Genomic DNA, 23,044 nt, shown 5'->3' with positions numbered 1-23,044 from the left:
CAAGAGTAATTCATTCAACACGACATAGAATTGAAGTATCTGTATTTATTTCAATGGTTAAACATTTACAGAAGTGTGCAGAAACATCCAGTGTATTACAATATTTATATTTATTGTGGTATTAGAAATGAATCAAACTAAAAAGTTTAGAATTATGGAATGTAATAATATTTGTAAAATGTTTGTTCATATAAATTACAGTCATAAAAGGAAATGAACCATTTTCTACTCTTTATACATAAAGCAATCTACAGTAAAGTACATTTACATCAGAATCTCCTTAGAGAACAACCAGCTAGAGGAGTATAAATACACATGCTGCAACAGCAACCACTTAAATTACAACTAACAATGCAGATATAGAAAAAAGGGTTATAAACATTTCATGTGCCATTGGAAGAGTTTACATTTGAATGTTGATTATAGTGGTTCATTAGCAGCAGTTACACTGCGCTAAGGGTCATTTGGGGATTTTTACACTTAATGAGGGGAACACTGTGGATAGTATTGGCCTAAATGTAATTCAGTGCTTAGTGTATGACAGTATTACTTGATCCTGCATGATTATTGCAATACAATGATGTCTATCTTTTATTCAGCTGGGGCTAAACTGTAGCTCAAAGCTTTGAAATTGGTACATATGAAGCTAGAGATAACCAATGTAAATGCATCTCAAGGTGAATTTTATACATGTCCATTTCCTGGTTTCTAAAGGACAAGGCTGGTGTTATCTCATATTTTTCTTACTGTCAATTACCCTAAAAACTAAACAAAAACCAACAATGTCCAACCTCAGCCCAAAACCCAACTCATACCTACTGAAGACATCCATCCATCCATTGTCAACCGCTTATCCTGCGTACAGGGTCGCGGGGGGCTGGAGCCAATCCCAGCTGACGTTGGGCGAAAGGCACCCTGGACAGGCCGCCAGTCCATCGCAGGGCCACACATAGGGACAATTTAGAGCCACCTAGTCCGCATGTCTTTGGATGGTGGGAGGAAGCACCGGAGCGAACCCACGCAGGCACGGGGAGAGCATGCATACTCCACTCCAGAAAGGCCAGGAACGACCAAGGTCTGTGAGGCGACAGTGCTAACCACTGGACCACCGCGCAGAGATCTTTAAAAATGTCATAAATTGTCAATAATATATACCTTCCCCTAAAAAAAAGGCTAAACCGTTCCCTAAACAGCTGGCTGCTGTAGTTTTTAGGAGTAAATAGTGCATTTGTTGGGGACTATTTTCATCTGTAAATTAATACACATTTGGTGCTTTAGTCAGCATTTACGTCAGTAGGACGGGTATGTGGAATCAACTCTGGCACATAAGAATAAGCTCTAAGCTTTGGTTACACACTCAGCACATCAGTTGGATCAGTTGGTGAATGGTTTCGGTCTTTTCATGGACTTTGTTGACAATAATAAAAATATAGAATATAGTCGACCCAATCCTCTAATCAGATTAGAGCACTAACAGAATAAAAAGTATTTGTGTAGTGCAGCATTGTAAAGAGGATAGTCTGTCCTTCATTTATGTTACAGTAGAATTGTGAAAATCTTCTTTAAAAATAATTAAACCACCATTTTATAGGTCAAAATTGTTACTACAGACCATTTGCAGTACACGCAGGGAGGGTGTCCTCTATAAGAAAGAGGCGAGGATGTTTTAACAATCCACATCTTTTTGTACATGGGTGGAAATGAACTGTGGCACACTGATGCATGCATCAGATATTGGATGGACTAAACACAGGCATTCATTTCTTTTCCTAACTAGTGTACATTTTTGTTAAATAAGTACAACAGAGCAAATCCTCGTCTGCCTTCTGAAATTAAAGCAGCACACAGTGTGAACAAAGAAAAGATTAAAGGCCTCTGATGTGTGCTGATGCAGCTCAGCAGCAGGATCTGCCTCAAGCGTTTTCTCTGATGTTGTAATATTCCATGAATGAACCTCTTGCACCTCAGTGCTCAGTTGACTTCATGAGATAATTCAAATTTGGAATTCTGGCCACTTGAGACCCGACTGAAGTAAAAATGCAATGACAAACTTGTTCCACTGTTCTCCTCTGACAGGAACCGAGATATGTAGTACGTTTACTACCTGTGATGGTTACCGCGCATGCATGTATACCACACTTACTACAGAGATGCTTGAAAGTTTTCTCAGACTTTAAAATTGGTAATGAAATGCATTCATAGAAAGCATGCATACAGTAATTACTCCTACAAAGTTTAGAAACTTTAGTGTGGCAAACCTGTTAAAACTGTTGTCAATAGACTCTTGTTGTATAAAAGCCTGTCCAACTTAAAAATGTAAAGGGGCATTAAAAGCTTTGCACTCTCATTTCAAAACTGTATTCACAGCTAGCATGCTAAAGGAATATGCTGATACACAGTTTAGCAACCAATGCAAAGAACAGTCAGCAATGTTGACTGGTTTTAGTACCTGCATACTATATGTAAGTCCCACATCCATCTAAAATTAAGATGATCCAGAAGCTTAACAAATGCAACTTAACAACTGAAATGCACTTTTGACCTGCGACATGTTGCAATGATTAGTCTTCCCCCTCCAGTTTTTGCGTGACACATTTGATGCGAATATTTTCTCGGAGGTTGCGGAGGCGTGCGCTGCGACTTGTGATTTCCTCCACGTAGGTTTTGGGGAACCAGCCCCGTTCCCCGTCAGACAGCCTGATGCCTTCCACCCAGCCTGGTGAAAGACAACATCGCTCAGACATGAAACAAACCACTGCACATTATCATTTGCTGCTTGTTTAGCAGCCAGTGACAGACACAAACCTAACTTTTTAAGTTACATTCCTTTAGGTACAGATTGAAGGTGGATTGCAGTTTATGTGAAAGAGGACTTCTTACCATCACTTGTAATGGTCTTAGCATGAAGAATGTCAGCCTTTTCCAGTGTTAACTCATCGTGCTCTTGGGCCTGATAGCTTTTGATGCACTGAACTTGGGATATATCTAAGAGGAAAAGACATGAAAAAAGATGCATGTGAGGATTAAAAGGTTTGAATTGACTCATAGTGCACCTAAAGCTCTCTACTGACCCTCATTCTCACTGGCCTGCTCGATGTCTTCCAGCGGATCAGATGGAAACATTGCTGTGATCCATCTCTGCTTCCCGCTCCTTGGTAGACACAAAAACGAGCAGTTAGAGCACCATCTGCTAAAGCCTCCAGCTTGGACTGAAGCAAATATAAGTCTTGACACTCACTCAGTGTGTGACTTGAGCAGGATCTGGTGTTTAAGCTGCTGGCCTTCACACAGCTGCAGGTGGAAGATGAAACCTGAGATGCCCTGCAGCTTCTGACTGAGATCCTTAACTTTCAGCTCTCCTATCTTGGCATGTACAAATACCATGAACTTCAACGTACTGCAAAAAAAATCAAATTATCAAGATCACCAACATTGTCACATTAATAACCAGCTGGTGTATCTTTAAAGCCACTATGAGTAGAATTGTTTTGTAGCTGAAGCATCTTTCAAATTATTCTGACATAGTCCTGATGAAAAGTGCATGTGTGTTTTCAGACCAGTGTCCCTGGGGTCAGGTGTTTGGGGTTGTGGTGGTAGAGGTGTGTGCACTGCTGTCTGCTATAGATTATTTCTGACTCTACCACTGGGAGGCGGCAACACTAGAAATGTTCTATCTTCAAGGAGTGTTTTCACATTTTTGGAAATGCACTTTCTTGCTGGGAGTTATATGAGAAGCTGAAAACCACCAGCTAGAGCCAGCAAAGAAATAGTCCATTACTTAAAGGTTCAGTGTGTAACTTTTAGTTGCATTTAGGAGTTGCAAATTGCAACCAGTGGCTCACGGTGCATTCAAGTGCTCCTCGGATGGTCCCATTTCCCGAGTTGTGAAGTCGTTCTTCCAAATTTAGTGTGTTCAAGTGCCCTTAAGTAGGAATGTGGAATCAACATGGATGCTACTACAAAGTTGTGTTGGATTAGCATTATCAGAGTACATAAACAACACACAGACATCTAGTTCAGTCTAAATGGACAGCAAACTAACTGTTATAACCATATTAAAAATCACCTGTTTGCAAATTATTATTATTATTATTATTTCTCTTTTGCAATAAAGATTTAAGGAGGAAAGAAAGATTTGGATTATTCCAACACCACTTGAATGAACCATCACTCATCGCTCACCTCTCCCTTTGCAAGCACGCAGGAAAAGCAGTGGTGGCCAACACGCTCTGTCTGCTCTTGTGCAAAATAATAATGCGTGGTCCTGTATTTGTCTAAATTTCTCTTCTTTTCTTACTTCAACTACGACCATCACTACCACTAACGTTACTTCTTCTTTGCATGTATTCAACGTAGTGACAAAACACTCTCTGTAGAGTAATTTGTCCGTTTAGGCTACTGTAGAAACAACATAGTGACGCAACATAGTGACGCAACATGGCGACGTCCATTGAAGGGGACCCGCTATGTATGTAGATAGAACTGGCTCATTCTAAGGCAATAAAAACATAACAGATCATTATGTAAGGTCTTTATACCCCACTAAAAACATGGTTATGTATGTTATGTTGCTTTTTTGTCAATAGATCCTCTTAAATATTACACACTGAACCTTTAACCCTCCTGTAAAACCACAAGTTCTTGTGTCACACTTTGATTTTTCTACAAATTACACGTGTTAATTAATGAGATTCAGAGGTGCTGGTCAGCAGTCTGTGTTAGAAAAATCAAGTAGGTGTCTTACAAGGTTCCGTTCTTTTAATTCAAATTCCCTCTTTGGGGGTCCCTGTGTTGAGCTGTGGTGTGCTGCACCTCCTGGTTTCTCTGTTTCTAAACCCAGTGCATTTGGACTACACAAACCCACAAATTGAAACACAATTTAGACCTTGATGTCGTCCAGTAAAACTTACAGAACAGAATAAATAGATCACCAAAAATCTAAATAACCAAACAAAGACCCTCATTTTAGCCAAATTCTCCAAGGGGTTTGGGAGGGGTTTAGTTCTTGATCTCTTTGTATCGACTGCATGTCACTCACTCCTTCCTCCTGGACAGCAGGAGACAGTCATTGAACAGGTGGAGGTACACAGGCTTAGTGGGTAACTTGAGCTTTGATCCAGAAATACTCATCGTCTGCGTGTCCACTTCCAGGAGTTCGCCATGTTTCACCAGCCAGCGGGACTGAGAGATCAGAGGAAAGATCTGCAAAGAAAGGATAGAAGTTGCTAAATAACAAACGCTTATATATACAATATACTACCAATAAAGACAAAGAAGTGAATCATGTGCCAACCACGTGAAAGACACAATAAACAATTCATCAGTCACCTTTCCCTCAAAATTTATTTTCTTATTGAGGTGAATAAGTTCCTCCATCCTCTTCATTGACTGCACACTGGAGTTACATTCTTTGATGATCTAAGAAGACACATACCAACATGGTTATTACTGCTGTGCCTCACCACTGATAATACTGGTACTCATCCAACTGGCTATTAGAGATGATAATCACCACCTTTTTTAGCTCATTGAAAGCTTTTGTGGCAGTGTCCTCATCTCGGGAGCCAGGTGTTGTCCTCTTTAAGATATTCTGAAAAATAAAGATGTTTTTGAAGACATGTTGAATAATAAACAATGTTCTTGTTACGCACAGTTGGGGAAAAAACATGCTGCAGCACAATGATTGGCCGGCCCAAATATTACCCCATTTACAGTTTTATGTAATTGGGTTTCAAGTGTGAACATGAATTCTGCAGTGAATGTTTAATCTTTAGTCTACCTCCACCAGCATTTTAAGCCGTGTGATCCTCTGAAACGGGAGGATTAGAAAAGAGGTCAGGGGAAGTCTCTGGCAGATGGGGTCCTCCTCCAAACGAGCCAGGATGCTGGGGAAACGAGGGTTCTCGTGCCTGAGAGGACGGGACAAGAAACACTTTGATAACTTTCAGTGAAAGTGGGTGTAAATTCCAGCATGTTTTTGAACCTGAGAAAAAATGTTCAGCTTTCTCTAGATGAACCGTCTGCAAGTTAAGTCATGCAGGTGTAAAATAACACCTGAACACCCTTAGAGGAAATCATGGACACACAAAACAATTGGACTTTATGCACTGCAGCCATGAATGTTCTCAGAGAGATAGTGCCTAGATACTGTTACATGAAGCACAGTATATGTTGAGGTTTCAGACAGCTGATGTACAGATGATGAAAGCAGTTACTCACAGCAAACGCTGGTACGTCTGCTCCTGGTAAGCCTGGTTGGTTACATAAGGTAAATAAACCCTTCGCAGAGATGGGCAGTGCTCTAGGACAATGTCGCACACATCAAATCGCAGAATGTCTTCCTCCAGCCTGTGCTCCAGGTCCTGAAGAAACCTACAGGGGACCAGTGAGCAGAAAATACTCTCAGAGAAGGTGACATGATTACTGACATGATGAAATAAAGACTTTAGAGCAATAGAGCCCTATCAACAGCACATGACTTCACCTCTCACTGACATCTTTGACTTCGGGCAGCTTGGAGAAAAGCCACTGCTTATCCTGAGCTCCAAGACACTCGGCAAGCTCCTGCGACAACATGAAGTGGTCCACTGCGATCGTCAAACTGCGAATGTACGATGCCTCAGACGTCACCAGCTCAAACTTTGCCTGAGTTGAGGGAGATACAGACTGTCAGCCAGCAATCTACAGTACCAGAACTAGCAGAAAGCGGTGGCATCCCAAAAGAGACACCAGCAACGACAAGTTACGAAATCTGAAATGTCTCATTCACCTCCTGTAATTTCCTTTCCTCATTGCTGAAGTTGTCGAGCTGACCGCTGCTTCGAACATCCGGGATGTCCTGCCACAGTGCAAAAGCAGAGCCGCGTGATGAGCGAAAGGAGCTGGATGGAGACAGATTAGAAGGGGAAGGGGTCCCGTCCGACTCCTCATCCCTGAGCCCCTCATCCTCTGTGCCTGGCTCCTTCCCTTGCTGCCTCTGGATCTCTCTATTGATGGCGACGTCGCTGTATTCCTGGTACAGAATTGCTGAAGGAAATATTGAAAGTGAAAAAGGATGTAATGCAATGAAGTCTCGGTTTAATTAGGAGCAGTAGCAAAACGGTTTAAGAATCAAATAGTTCAGGGAAACTTACAGCTAGGCAAAAACCGTGATAAGCGATTTGAACTAGCAACAGTTGGAAGTGTGCCAAAGTCCTCCTCTAGGGATTTCTTTCGCATTCTGTGAAAAAGTGTGAGTTGACATCAATATATGTCCTTTAATATTTGCATTTTTTGTATTAAAATATTTTAAGTCTGTATTTACCCAAGTTTTGTGCTCCACCGATGCAAAGGCATGCCATTGTCATTACTGGGAAGAGTCGGTGCAGGTCCTATAGGACTGTGGGGAGCGCTATCACTAGAACCTCCTGAGCTGCGGTACCTTGAGTTGGACTTATCTAAGGAGGACAAAAAGCCAACAGTACAGGTCAAGTCAAGTCAATTTTATTTATTTAGCCTAATATCCCAAATCAAGGGCTTTACAATCTGTAAATGACACCCTCTATCCTACCCTCGATTCAGATTTGAAGTCCAAGGAAGAAGGAGACCACATGTAATAAAGGCTCATGAAATGACCTTTCTGGAGGCACAGCTTCTTCACAGTTTGCCTGTTTGTGCTTCCTAAAGCAATCTACCAAACATGCACATGACCCCGTTACCCAGTCTTAGGGGGCAACAAATGCTTTCTTTTCTCTAGCAGCTATTTGACTTTTTTTCCTTTATTAGATGACAAGAGTTGAGAGAGCTATCAGTCAACACTGTGGAGTTCCACTTCCCCTTCCTGGGCACCATCAGGACCTCAAGTGGGAGCTAAAGTGTACTTCTTGCGGCAGCAGTTCAACCTGCCAAAGACAGTGATGGTGCACTTCTACACGGACATCACTGAGTCCATCCTCAGCTCCTCCATCACCATCTGATACGGTGCGTGCTGCCACCGCCAGGGACAAGGGCAGGCTGCAGCGTATCATCCGCTCCACAGAGAAGGTGATCGGCTGCAATCGCCAAAAGAAAGTCCTTGTATGTTTAAAAACAACTTGGCAAAAAAATCTTTCTGATTCTGATTCTAGCCTATTTTATAGTACACCACATCACTTACCAATAGGGGGTGAACCCTGAATTATGCAACTAATTTCAGTGGTAGAGTTGCAGATTTTTTTTCTCTTTGAAGCAATGGCCATCTTGAAAAGCTTGTAAAATTTCCTAAATCACATTGTCTGTTGACTTAGGCAAAATAAAACAGCCTAAGTCCCACTCTTGACATTATAGGCCATTATACTACAGGGGATGTAAACGTTTTTACCAGAGGTGGCCAGGATCATAAGGGGATTATTTTGTCAAAATATGACATAAGACATAATTTTAGGACGGTGACAATATGTAGTATTGTTTTGTAAGGGCTTTTTATGCTGCTTGATTGAATGGGTTAAGTTTCTGGACTACCTTTCAATGACAAGTTGCCATAATGTTGGTTCTGTTGCTACTCACAGTCCAGATTGGGGCTGAGGCTGTTGGAGCTCTGTCTGTCCCGGGAGGCCACCCGTGCAGACAGCGACTTCCCCAACTTCAAGGTGAAGGAGCTCTTCCTTTGAGACAGCTGGAGTCTAGATATCAGTTCTGAAGCTGAGAAGCGCCGCCGTTCTTGATCTCCTTGACGGCTCCGTGACAAAAAGCTCCCTCCTGTGGCATTTGATGTCTCTGCACTCTTCCTTTCTTCCCCCACCCCTGGGATCGGGTCCTCTATTATATGCAGTGGTTCTGCAGATAGATGAAAAATATCATCGTGACTGAGGTCTGGGAGATCTGTAACACCGTCTGTGGATGAAGGACTTGAAATGGCCTCCAGGGAAGATAATCCACTAAGGTCCTCCTCCAGGAAAGATGCAAAAGGTCCTGGGAAAATGTAGTCTGCGTCCAGGATTGGGCTGCTGAGAGATTCATCGCTCGGGCTGTCTGGGGAATAGACCTGCATCTTTCGCCCTGGAAACAAAAAATAACTTCATTAAGAGGAAGCATGTTAAGAATTTCTAAAGCCTGATTTGTTATGTCAAATTAGTCCATAGTGAGAAAAGCCGCACACTCACGGATAGACTTCTCTTTTAGTGAACCATGTGATGTCCTTCTCTGTGGTTGGCAGGAGTCTGGGCTCTGAACCCCAGGACCTTCAGGGGAGGATGGTGAACAAGGTAACTGAGATTCCCAGGAGTCTCTGTTTGTGTATAGAGAGGACAGAGGGAACGACAGGGGGAGGCTAAGGGCGGCGTGGAGAGGACGACACACTGTTGTGACAGCACGAGGCTTTTCAGTTTGTTCCTGCAAAGAAGTCCTGGTGCCATTATGGCATTCAAGCTCACCGTCACACACAGGTGTATGAGAGCTCAAATTCAACGTTGTTTCATGCTTACTGTCTGTCCTATGGCAGCCGTTCTGCATGTCGTTTAGTTCATTTAGTGTGTGTCTGAAGCCGTTCAGGGGTGGGGAGTGTGTTGTGCATTGTGCGTCTGGAATAACAGTTGACCTTGGAGAACCAAGACCGTTTAGTTTAGGAGTCACTGGTGGTTGTAGCTCAATAAAAGCCAATGTTTCCTGCTGGCACACAGCAACATGCTTGTGGTGGCACGGTAGGAGGAGAGGCCTGTCCTCCTGGGCCTCGCTGAGAACCTGGGAATCTCCTGAGCCAGGGATCCACATGCTGGGACTCTCTCCTCGGCAGTGAAAAGCGTAAAGGTGGGGCTGGAAATCAGGAAAAGGTGAGAGTCCATACCCAGGGAGCATGGCTGAACGAACACATAGGAGCTGCAAAAGAGAGAGTATAACAATTTATACGCTTTATCAAAAAATCCTGTTGTCTATAACATTTTTTCAGGCCACTATTCCTGCAGTAGAACTGCCAACAGCCACTCAGACAGTAAACACAACATGATCTTTTTCTCATTTCATTTGACTTTCTTAATGCCTCATTTAAATGTAAATTCAGGAATTCACTTTAGAATAGCTTTTTAAAAATCTTTAAGTCTTAACTTATAACTTACTTAATAATTCAGGAACTGTATGAAACGATCAGTGTAGGGAGGGGGGTTGAATCTCATGTTCAGTTTTTAAAAGAGGCAAACTATATAGATTTTAATGATGCACCTTAACCCTAATATGTTAACGGTAGGATAATGTCATTATTTTTGTCTTTTTTTTGTTTTCCAATAGAAACAAACACTGAATTATAGTTATTTAATAAAGAGATTACAAACAGTTCAAATCATCAAATCCGGGTAGGAATGTGTCGCTCACTTAAATCATGTGAGAAGAATGGGCTCAAATTGCCAGTGCAGTATGTCTTTTGAATAAACCTTTGTATTCACTGTAGTTTTGAATAGTTGTATTCACATATTAGGGTCTGTAACATCTGCAATAAGGAAATTAGGAGTATTTCCACAAATACCACAAATAAATACTTTAAACAGATTCAAATCTCTGTTTTCTATGATTAGTTTTCAAGCTGTTCATGTGGACAAAATGGATTGGGATGATTGCCTAATATTTGGTCAATTTCTTTATAAATACTTGAAGCAATCAAAGGAGCAAAGGAGGGAAAACTGTAATGTTTCTTTAAAACATTAACTGGTATATTATGATATAAGTATAATATCCAGTACAACAACAAACCACTTATGCGGCAAACATGGTTGACTGGACACAACTCACTGTTGGCAACTTGGCTTAGTGTTGCCAGAGGATTCCACTGACTCAACCGAGTGTTACACAGTAACAGTAAACAGCGCTGGGTACGTTGCATAAACTATTCAGACAGTCTGTGGATGTTTAGTTGATAGAGTTGGTATATGAATGACTTGCTGAAATGGCTTCTGTATATTTGTCAGATTCAGGCAGTCTCATTTAAGATGTTTATTAGACACACACACCCTGGATGGACCCTGAAACTTCTGACATGTGCAGGATGTTTCCAAGTAAAATCGAGTCTTTACTCACAGACACACACTCACACTTATACATTCTGGTGTAGCGTTGTCTCCTGAGCCGTGTCTTCCTGCTCTAATTAAAGACCTCTCTACAGGCGGCATTCAGTCCCTGTACTTAACACACACACACACACACACACACACACACACACACACACACACACACACACACACACACACACACACACACACACACACACAGCCAGCTCCAGACAGAATCCCACAGCACAGACAGACAGAGGAAGTGAGCCCGTCCTCAGCACTCTCACCTTTCACCTGAGATCTATACTCATCCATCACTCTGGTCTACCTTCCTGTCAGCTAGCCAGCAGGCACCTTTTCTGATTGAATTATTATATTTACAGGTAAAACCCAGCAGTGGGTAATGACGTGCGCTCTCCTGACAAACTGCTAAAACACACACTTGTGGAACTTGTGTCTTCTTACCCTCCTGCTTCCTGAACAGGTAATCCTCAACTACTGACTTAAACACCAGGTAAAAGGGACTGCATGTACAACACACACAGTCTCGTACGTATGCAGAGGGATGGAGAGGTAAACTGTTTTCTATAATTTTTTCCCCACATTTCTCCACAGTCACAGGGCCAGATCATTTTGTTATTGTAGATTCAAATTACTGTAAAAAGCAGCACCTCATAACCAAAAGAAATTACTATACACCATTCTTCCATTTTCTGGTGATAAAGAGGTATAGGCTGTCTTACACTTTTGTGCTTTTGGGAAGAAGTATGCTATTTACAGTAGCATTTAGCCTATCAATTAGCCTTGCTAGCATTGCCACCATAACTACTTTCAGAGTTGATTTCCTAAAGCAAAAAATGCGATTTAAATATCCAGGATAAATACCATTTGCATATGCAGTGCATACTCAGGAAGTAAACTCTACCAAAATCTGGAATCTACCAAAACTACACTTAAAAATCTGCTATATACTCTCAAAACATAAAATTAGTGAGAAGGTTGTGATTGTGTGAATGTTAATTGTTAACTTTTTATCTCTTTTATCTATGTGTTCACAACCACACACATAAACACACCGCAGGCTCTTTTCTATGGATAATTGTAAGAAACGATGCCCTCCAATTCATGTATTTGTAATTTAGAGTTTAATTATCATACTGACACACTGTAAATCTTTACGAGATATGTTTACCCATTTACTTTACAGTGTGTAGTATAACATTAATCTGGCATGTAATTTACATGAGGATAAAAACATAAAATGATGTGTTTCCTGAAAGTCTAACTTTGTTTATAAAGAAATTCCTGGAGAATCACAGACGGGAAAGAGTTTACCTTCCTTTTTACTGAGCGCACATGTGCTGTATGCTGAGGCTGGTAGGCAGCCCAGTCAATCCTAACACACACACACACACACACACACACATACACACACACACGCAGCATAGCAGGCACAAAAGTTACCTGTTCCCTGCTGCAGACAAAGGCATCCTTTATCTGTGTTCCTGGGCCAGGCTGCCCTGAGCACAGGACACCTGAGAGGGTGTGGGAACTGCTTATACTGATCCACTCATATAGTGCACCCACTGAGCCATATAAACACACCAGACCACTGCTGCATAATGACACAAGCTTATTGGTGTCTGGATGCGATTACTGGCTCGTTATACTGTAATCCTGCTGTCGATGTACAGTATTAACCAAACTTTACTTACCTCTATCTACACTGTCATATGAGATTAAACATCCATTATTTCCTAGTCTGCAGTGTATTGTCTAGAAAAACTGTAATTCAGTATCCATGATCATTCCATCTTTCAATGCTATCCTAATAAATGAATGTTCCCATAATCCTCCACCAACAGCCAAGTCGTCATAAATCAACAAACTGTTTGTAGAAAATTAGTTATCTGCTCATTTGATCAAGAAACCTCAAAGATCCCCAAAACTGACTATAAACCTCAACATTCATTTATCAAATCATGAAAGCATCTGATTACACATAGTGCACATTCCTGACACTGATACAATTATATCACTCTATTAAAATTTCAATTCCAAAGACATGTAATTTCCCTTGTCATAGCAGGGTGTTATTTGTGACTGTTATGGACTTTGCTGCCAGTGTTTCCCCCTGTAATTTCACTAGGCTGCTCTAAGACGCCATGTCTGCATTCAGCAGTTAATGAATGGCACTCTGGCATGCCTTTAATGCCAGCAGCCGTACGAAGAGCATTTTTAATTGTGATATTTTTCATCTCGAAGGTCTCAGAATAATCCTCCAATGGAGTGCATCACCTTCGTATGAACATAAATCAATTGCTGATTCAGCTTCATGACAGAGCCAAAGGTTGTGTAATCGCATAATTAAAGTTTGTTTGATGAAGGGGGTGGGGTGACAGTGTTAAAACAAATGGATTCACTGTTCAGCTGTTTGTGGTTCATGGAGGTGGAAGAAACACATTTCTACACTGTTTACTTTTCTAATGTTAAGGAGTGGGATCACTGCTTTAAAGTGGCCGTGTGGAAGAGGCTTAATGTTTCAGAGAAGAAAATGATTATTATATATATGTGCCTGGCTTATACAAGTCACCATTAATAGTCTGTGTGCGGATGTGGGTTTTACTGTCTATAAATGACTCAGCAATTTGATGAAATTTCTTGAAAACAGAGATCGACTTTGTTTTGCTCAGTAAGGTCCTGCAAGGCTGACTAGGCATTTGCTCGGCTCAGACATCACTTCAAGTTGGTTAAACATCAACATATCATTCAGACATCAACATCAACCTTTCCTAGATGAGATCACAAATTGGGGCCATGATCAGCCTTTGCCTCTGATTTTTGAACTCGAAAAATATGGCAGCTGTTCTAGAAATCTCAATTTTCACATTGCATTTTATGGTTCGGCAGCTCACGACCTACAATCAAAGCACACGTTTCACGTCATCAGGTAGTGGTTTTCTAAGGCCCAGTACACCCTGCATTAAAAATAGTGTGTTATTAATATCAACAACTTCCATGAAAAAGACTCAAACCAACACTCAATCGATCCAGCTATGAACATGTGCAGTGTTTTAAGTCATTCTGACATACACCATCCCACTGCTTTAAATACACCATATGCATATTTATCCATGTCAGAAAATAATCTCCCAAAGATACAGTTTTTTACTCTTGTTTCAGTTTTGCTACAACTACAGTGCCATGCTTTTTCATGAAATAATTTAGTTTCCTTCACTTTTTAAAAACTATGAAACTACATATTTGTGACGTTTTTCAAAATGTATGCGTTCAGTAGAAATCAGTGGGTTTTGGGCTGGATGCCACAGACAGCATGATGAAGTTAGAAAGTACTGAGAAAAGGTACTTAAAAATATTCATATAAAAAAATATTAATATGTTTAATTGTGTCAAATAATGGATACATGTATTTTTCCAGCCTCATAGCACGAGATAAAACAATTAACACCCTGCGAAGTTGTGGCCCTGCTTTGTAGCAGGGTTGATTGCGGCCAACCTCCCTCAAGATGCGACAGACTGGGGCTAACTGTATTTTTAGAGATTCAGATCTGGTTAAGGGCGATGTATTACGTTGGTCCGGGCTCTCTGGAACAAACTGCTGATCTGAACAGTTTTCCAGCTACAACTAAACTTGTAGGATAAAATTCCAAGAGACATTTCCAACCTTCCCGCTTACTTTTCAGCTGCTCAAGTGCAGATAGTGCTAGAAATAGGATGACCCCACATCAGCTGTTAGGTCTGAAAGGTCTCACTCTGTTATTTTCCAGTAGTTTGCATGGTGACATACAGTATAAGTAACCTGGTTCCAGACTGAGCCAATCAGAGCTTTGTATATGCGATTAAAATGGTGGGGACATTGTCCCTTAGTTATACTGCTATAGGCCTAGACTGCATGGAGACTTCCCATGATGCATGAGCTCCTATCTCCTCCTCTTCCTCTCCATCTGTATGCATTCTTATCCCAATAATGCACGTTACCGATTCGACTTCTTCCCTTTTTCGTAGTTTTATGCTTTCTTGTCTCTCTCCTGTCTTCTTCTGTCACTTTCTGCAGGCATTTCAGCCTCCGGAGCTGTGGAGTCTGGATCTGTGTTTGCGGGCTTCCCGCTGCCCCCATGTTTCTGCTCGACACCTGCTGCTATGATTATTATCATTACTATTGCTATCATAATTACTACAACAAGCCATCGATGAAAAAAGCAACAGTAAAATTGACACAAACTTGTGTCAAGTATGGATGAGACTGATGCAGCTGAAAAAGTTGTTGTAAGGCAACTCGCATAGCGTGAAAAACATAACTTGTGCCAAAGAGGAGATACGTCATGTGAACAGGATGTCAGACTCAATTTATGAAGTGAAACAAACATTCAAGAACATTTTATCCAGTTACAGGACACTGGGAGCTTTGTTATGTTATTGCAAAACCTACTGGTCACAGACGTAAGTCCCAAAATAATTGTACTGAGAGATCATCTTTAGTTGTTTGCGGTGTTAAAATGTGGGTTATGAAAATCTGGCCTTCCAACCAGCTTATATTTTATCTAACACTGATCAGACCATGTGAAAAGTCATACCATCTGTCCCTTCCCCCTCACACAGTTTCTCTTCATGAGCATAAGTCCAGTGTGTTTGGTCAGACACACTGGAGTGCCCTAACAGTGTGGTGTGACCAGCTCATGTGTGTCTGTGAGATCGCAGTTTAACTCGGTCACATCAGACCACTAATTGCCAAGCACTAGACTAAAGAGGCCAGCATTGTCTGCCGAGACAAGACATGACATCATACAGCGTCACTTCTAGGAAAACCACCCTCCCAGGCTCTCTGTGTTTTGTAACATTTTCTATCAATGCTATGACCTTTTCTATTAACGCTGGTGTAGTGGTGAGACTTTTAAACACTTTTAAACTGGAACTACAAAGCTTAAACAGTGTCATGTAATAAAGAAAAAGACAAGTTGGTTCTTGATAAAAGGTGGGTGCACTATGTCAAGTTAGAGGTTATCATAAAGAAAACAATCCCAGTGTAAGCTCAAATTCAAGTGTACTCCACAGATTTTAACATTTATTCATTTAGCTGACGCTTTGGATACAAAGCAACTTACAATTGCTATATTTATGTCAGAGGTCGCACGCCTCTGGAGCCTCACTCAGGGACACAACAGTGGATTTGTCACATATGGGGAATTGAACCCAGGTCTCTCACACCAAAGGCATGTGTCTTATCCACTGTCCAATCGCGAGCCCACACAAATATATAAATTTTGTTGTGTGTTTACTAAATGTTGGAGCAGGCTGTGTAGTTATGGTGAGTTGTTGCAGTGTGGGACTGAAATACAAACTGCAAACCTTCATCACATCGTTTGCAGGCTTTCTATCCAATTATGATGCAAATTACAATGTGTTGACATAAAAACAACTAAGGGCAACTGGGAACTTGATGATAAATTTAAGGCTATTATTACACAATACCTACAAGTTCATATGTTTGTCTGAGGTAGGCAGGTTTCGGTCAATAAATGATGTGGTTTTGCATATTCTGAGACGGTAAAATGCATCTTCATTGTGTCTCCCCTTATGGATAGATGATTGTTAGTCGAACCGTTTGATAATGAAGTTAAACTTTTTCCATATGAATACTCAAAATGCTTCCCATTTCTTCTTGTTGATGTTTGATGAATCGATTAAGCCAAGTGAGAACATTTCAAACCTAAAATACCTAGATGGAATGCCAGGCAGTATCTTCTTGGTATTTTAATGGGCTTCAACTAAATCTTAGTCAAAACAAACTCCTCTGCGAGACTCAGATTCCAATCCGAGAAAACCCACCAGATGTCAAGGTGACGCACTAACCTGCATTCTTTTGGTAAGGTCAGACGCCTGAATGGTGTGAGAATGGTTGAGGGAATCCAGGTCAGGGAGTTTCTTGGTATTCGTCCCTCTTCTAGCCTCAATCTACTGAGACAGGTGAGCACCCCAGAGGCTACATAAGAGAAGGGTTTGGGGGAGGGGGGTCACCCAAATGTTTACACATGGTGTGGGTCCTCCTAATCCTCCTCTACAGCCTCAGGCAACTTACCCACGACCTTCAGAGACACTATGAAGATGCATACCGACAACCTGGCTAATGACACAAATCTATGACACACACCTGAATGTGAGTGTGTGTGTTTGAGATGTGATCTTCTGTCTTTGATTGAAAGCGACAAGACGTAGAGAGGCCTTCCCTGACCTTGTCTCACCCAGTCAGATTCCAGCAACAGAAACAGACAGACAGCAATCTCTCATTTAAAAGCCTGCAAAAATGGCGACCATCTCACACGTAGATGCCAAGACTTTTGGACCTTTAACCTCCCCTTCCCCCCGCTTTACTCTGCCACCATAACAACTGCAGTCAGATAAGCTGACACACAGGAGACAGAATAGTAAAGACACAAAGGAGCTATTGACAAACTTATGGAAATAACCTGGTCTAATTATGGTGCTTTGTCATAAGTCACAAAAGCTAAGTCGGCCAAGGATCCAACACGCAGTGAATCCAGAAAATCTCATAATTAGTACTTTCTGACAGATGATGGCTATCTGTATGCAATGAGATTTTAAGAAAAGGAGTGTTGATTTAGGATGTTTTGGCAGGTTATATTATCATGTGAAAAGTTAAATCCAACACAAAAAGACACTGACAGCTTACAGTATGTTCCTTGGTCAGTGTCCCCAAAAACCCACCTTAGTCTATAAAATCTCAGACAATATGTCCATCACAGTATCTCCGAGCCCAGGCTGACAATGCTGGAATGAGAAGCCAATTGTTGACAATATTGCTTGATAAACAACTTAAATATTCAAAGGGTAAGGCTAGTGGTTTTCCATGTTTTTCTTGTGGTCAATGAATCCTATAAAAGACCTCCTATCGCATTTACATAAAGCTCCAAATTCAGTTTAGAATTTAGTTTTCAAATTCAGTTTCAACTCAGAGCCACTCATCCTGGGGATTCTAGGCTACAGTAGAATAGAGGAGCTCTAATTCAATTCAATTTGGAACTCCACCAAAAATTTATATAATCCTCACAAGTTGAAACATGAATTCAATGAACTTTCAAACATTAGTTTCAATTTCAATCTTTTATATATAATTTAAGGTTTGCAAACAATATTCAGTTTGAACATTTGAAATTCAAGGCTATTAAATTCAGATTTAATTTGTGCTGGCACTAAAATAACTAGTTTATTTTCAAGTTTATTTTTAGTTTATCAACACTTACAAGTACAGCACCAAATGTGCATTACTCCTCAGTTGAAAATAGTCCCAAGTGATGCACCGTTTCTTCCTTTTTGAATAACTACAGATTTAGCCTTTATCCAAAATGAAACTTTATTTGTGACAAATTCTTTAAGATTTACATTTTCTATATGAACTAGTGTGTTTTAGGCTGAGCGCCAAAGACAAGATACGGAGGTAGGAAAGTATTGAACTAATGCACGGTTGGTTTTGGTCTTTTCGTGAGACTTGTTGACTATAAGAAAATAAAAAAATATCACCAACAATATCCTTTAAATGTTTAAGCTGTTTATCAATGAAAAATGCCAAACCTTGTTCTTTGATCCATAACTGGTGTTTCATTTTCTGTTGATTGACCTTATCAGCACTACAAGCTTTGTAGTAAATGAGTAACATTAAAAGAAGGTGTGCCATTAATGTATCTGCTGTAGTGTCATTTCATTTTTTGTTGTTGTTGTTTAAATTCATTGAAAAGTGGGAATCTGGGTTTCCTGTACTCAAACTGTCAATCAGAGCACTTTGATACTAAACTGAACCTTTGCTACTGAGCTCTCAAGAGGCTGACCTACTTTACAACAAATTGCTGATGCATCTCTTGCATTCATCTATTACTGTATTCACTCGCATTCTCTTTCTCGGTTTTCTAGCTCTCTGCTCCACTTTTTCCCAGGTGAGCACCAGCAGTCCCACCCCCCCTTCTTGCTTTTATTATCTGGACAGGTATGGACAAGCCATCCACCGGGCTGCTTGTTGTTTTGAAATGTGATAGGGTAAAAGTGGAACACGCCTAACGAGCTGACCGTCCAGGAACAATTCCACTTTAGCCCAGAGCTAAAGCTATAAACTATTCAAACTCTGAATATCAGCAGTGTCATCAGGGTGAAAGCGCTGAATTCAAAGAGAGCTAAACGCCATTGTAGATGCTGTAAAAAAAAGCAAAGAGGAGCTGCTGCTGTTGTACTTGAGTGCAACACCTGGTTTGTGTGGAGTTTCTTTGTTCCAGAAGAGGCTCACAAAACTAACATTTTAGTGAAGAAGCAATATCTACTGAGCCAGAATCGTTATATCCCACACAAATATAAATGTGAAATGTGAATGTATTGGCCAAGTCACAATGTGAAATAACCTGACTGCTACAGTGCTAGACAGGTGTGCAGCAGAGGGAGTGCTTGGCACACATCGCCTCAGGGTTCTAGTTTTAACCTTCAAGTATGGGCAAAATATTCGGTGACGCACAGATTAACTAATAATCTGTGTCACACTAATAAAAATGCTTTGTGCTTTCAATGTGATCTCTGGTCGTCTCAGAATATCTGCTTTGTTTACTTACAAGTCACAGCCATCACATTACTATATTAATGAGTAAGTGAATGCACAGGTTTCTAACTCAGTAGGTGGTCTATTTTATGGTCCAGGTTTGAAGACAAGTTCATGTTCAAATTCAGAGGCATCAACCTCCAGATGAAACCTTCTGACACACAGAGACACTTTTCCACATTCCCTGGATGACTCTGCAAGCTCATTCCTCTGAAATTGACCACTAAACCGAGGCAGAAGGCAAACAAAGAAGCCCAACTATACACGTGCATGAACAAGGGCTGCTATTATGGGCTATTAAGGCTGCTGCTATTTAGGCCACGAACCAAAAAGCTAAGAAAGTGACAGGGCCTCCTCAAAATATCAGTGTCACTGATGTTTAAAAGGCGGGGTTGCTTTCAGTCACTCAATGCCTAATGATTTTAGCCTAGTTTTAAGAAAAATAGGTCAGTGCAAAACACAGAGCAGAGACGGTCAGCTGAACATGAAGAGAACAGGGAGCATTCCCCTGCAAGGTTAGCTGGGGAAGTAGAGGGAAGTATGTGATTGAAGGAAGGTGAGGTGTGGCATCCTGGATCGCCTTCTCACAGCATATACATACACATACATGCTCAGACAGCCTCTGTCTGAGTGGCAGGTGATGGGGCAGGTGCTCTCCAGACATACAGTTGTGGGGGAGGGAGTAAGTGGGAAGAAGGAAGGGCCCTGTGGTGAGATGAGTTATAAATCTGTATGTGATATGAGCAGGCATGCGGAGGGAAATCAATGTACAGTAGTGTGCTCCCAGGCTAGAAATTCAATCACAGCTAGTCAGTCATATCTCCTTTTTACCAATGCGACAACTATTAAAAAATACTATTGTTATCAGAAGTCTACTACCATACAGGGGATCTTCAGCCTGTAATAAAGCGCAATAAAACAGTTCAAGGTCCTGATTTATGCTTTGTGCTGGTACACGTCTACCCAATGTGCAGGTGGTGCATTTGAGTCAGACATACTGTAGTAAATCAGATAATCCAGAAAACACCTACAGCTATCTATTTCTGCTCCAGCCAAAATATGTACCTCCAGACTACCCATGCACACAGACACACAGCAGCAAACTCACATGACAATACACTTAGTCATCAAGAACGGCAGACAGAAAAGGCAGCCATCACCTCAGCCAGCCCGCTCACTGATGGAACATGGAATGGATTGATTGGAGGATGTTAAGAAAAATTCTGGAAAGTGGTCATTTGGTTCAGATGTGGGTCACAATTGCCACACTGAGAAGAAGGGTGCCGCTTCCCCGGATTTTAAAATCTTTACCAGGCTACTGAATGTTATAATTGCATTGTTGTTTATCCCTCGCAAAGGAGTGTCAACAACTCTCAACAACTCTGACCAGCTGGAGACTCCACACGAGTGAACAAACAAACAGTGAGACAGGCTGAAAGATAACCCAAACCACTGTGTACAGCTTCTGGGAAACACACATATGTACATGAATGCACGCACACGCACACACACACACACACGCGCGCACACACACACACACACACACACACACACATCCAGGTACACTCCTCAGCAAACAACCCAAGGCTCTGTCTTTGCCTGAAGTTATAGGTAGAGAAGGTGTTTAGTTATTATGCTAAAATGTCAAATGAAGGAGAACACAGAAGAGTGTGTTAGCTGTGGCACCAAGTTTCAACCATGTACAGTTTTTAACAACCCCTCATCCAACATACTCAAGACATGCACTTACCTGCCCCGCTCTGCAACAACTCATTGCTGCACTGTAACCATCACATTGAGCGCTCACCTCACTCTGCAGTGCCTAGGGAGCAGCTGTAAACATTATTGATGCAAGCAGCTACCTCTTCCAAGAGAATAAATGAATAGTGAAGCTGATGATCCCGCTGGCAGGATTCATGCATCTAATTGCAACTTTTGTCTTGCAGCACATGGACGACGGGAAAACAGTCACATTTGTTCAGTCACAGTCACAAATGCCTATGCATTTACTGAAAATATTTATTTAACATGTTGGTTTATTCAGTAGAGAATATATATATATAATCCGGGCAATAATATATATCCAGGCAAACAGAGTTATGTTTGTCACCTGATAATCCATCTCATAGTTGCTTCCTAAATCCCATATATCCCTACCTTTGTTATCAGAGCATATATGCTGTCAGATAAATGCAATGCACCTGACAAGCTGCACAGCACAAGTGCACCACACAAAGCACAGCGTGCACTCTCAGGCAAATAACCAAGCCCAACTTTCACTCCCAGCAGCAAAAGTTGGCAAGGTATTGACACAAACTTGGAATGTGAATGTATTTCTCTGCTTTGTTCATTTTTGTGTGAAAGAGTTATTGTCGCTGTTTTTCAGTACCGTACCTCATTGGTGTTAGCAGCCTAGTGTGTGAGCTGGATGGTGGCCAGCAGCAGTGTGTGAATCCAGGCCATCCCAGGGTCAGGCTGAGCCACTCTACTATCCATTGCTACCTTGTGTTCCTCCCGGCTTCTTTCCTCCCTTCTCCTCCCTCAGCTCTTTTTCTTAAACGCAACTCAGACTTTTCAAATCAGTGCTCTTCTGCCTGGTTCTTCTCTTTCTTCTTCTTGTTCTCCGCCTCCACGAGGAAAACAAAAACAGGTTGAAAAACAGCCACCACTTGCTGCTCTCAGAGCTACTTACAATGCAGATCCCCTCTCTAAGCTCCTCTGCTCTCCCTTCCCTCTCACTCCTTTTCCCTCCCTCCCTCTCTCTCTGCTACTGTTGGGGAAGTACTCTCTCAAATTCTCCTCCCCTCTCTTGCCCTTCCTCTTACTCTAATAGTTATTTAGTGTCTCATTTCAGCACCTGCTTTGAGACAGAAAGAGACAGAGAGGAGGGAGCAGACAGAAAAATGTTGCTCCTCATTGGGAGTGTGTACAAGTAAAAATGTACACGTGCATGTCTATGTGATTGCGTGGGGGTCTACTTTATCAGCAAAATAATACGCACACACAATACATGTGTGTTCACGTACTGTGTTGTTTTAATTGGTGTGGTGTGCACTTGCACATTCAAATTCAAAACACATCCTTGCATGCAAAAGCGCACATTGCATGTTAGTCTTTGTGCATGTATGTATTTACATCACTACGCATACAGACCCATTGCTAGAAATGCTTGTCTGCGTGTGCCTGCTGCAGCTTTCATTACACGTCAAACTGGGAGTTGGTGACAGAAAGAAGCTGCTATGGCATGCTTGAACTCTTTCATCCCTTTCAACGCTCACCGCTTTCTTCTGTATCAACTATGTTCACTAATCAAACATGAACAAGAATGGTGGTGGGTGGTTGTGGGTTGGGGGGGGGGGGGGGTTAGGTTACCTCAGGACACTAGCTTAGTCAGCAGTGGTGGTTGTCTAATTGTCCCACTTTTTGTCAGAGGAAAACA

At 41.5% G+C, this 23,044-nt stretch overlaps 1 protein-coding gene across 1 annotated transcript; it reads right to left on the bottom strand.

The window, feature by feature from the left end:
- Positions 1 to 91: 91 nt before the first annotated feature.
- arhgef19 (Rho guanine nucleotide exchange factor (GEF) 19) lies at positions 92 to 22,317 on the bottom strand. Its single transcript, XM_038723260.1, has 16 exons — positions 22,000 to 22,317; positions 9,120 to 9,831; positions 8,524 to 9,015; positions 7,304 to 7,436; positions 7,134 to 7,219; positions 6,770 to 7,026; positions 6,485 to 6,645; positions 6,220 to 6,372; positions 5,780 to 5,909; positions 5,516 to 5,590; positions 5,329 to 5,418; positions 5,039 to 5,202; positions 3,239 to 3,397; positions 3,072 to 3,151; positions 2,881 to 2,985; positions 92 to 2,716 (listed from the first exon to the last, which is right to left on the bottom strand). The coding sequence occupies exons 2-16, from the start codon at positions 9,808 to 9,810 to the stop codon at positions 2,562 to 2,564; spliced, it is 2,931 nt and encodes a 976-aa protein (XP_038579188.1). The 5' UTR covers positions 9,811 to 9,831; positions 22,000 to 22,317; the 3' UTR covers positions 92 to 2,561.
- Between the last annotated feature and the right edge of the window lie 727 nt (positions 22,318 to 23,044).

Source organism: Micropterus salmoides, unplaced genomic scaffold (genome assembly GCF_014851395.1).
Source record: "Micropterus salmoides isolate LMB-PRFRI ecotype aquatic unplaced genomic scaffold, ASM1485139v1 Ms_hic_scaffold_16, whole genome shotgun sequence".
Taxonomy (NCBI): Eukaryota; Metazoa; Chordata; class Actinopteri; order Centrarchiformes; family Centrarchidae; genus Micropterus; species Micropterus salmoides.
The sequence above is the reverse complement of the archived record's forward strand: the minus strand, read 5'-3'. Positions and strand labels throughout refer to the sequence as shown.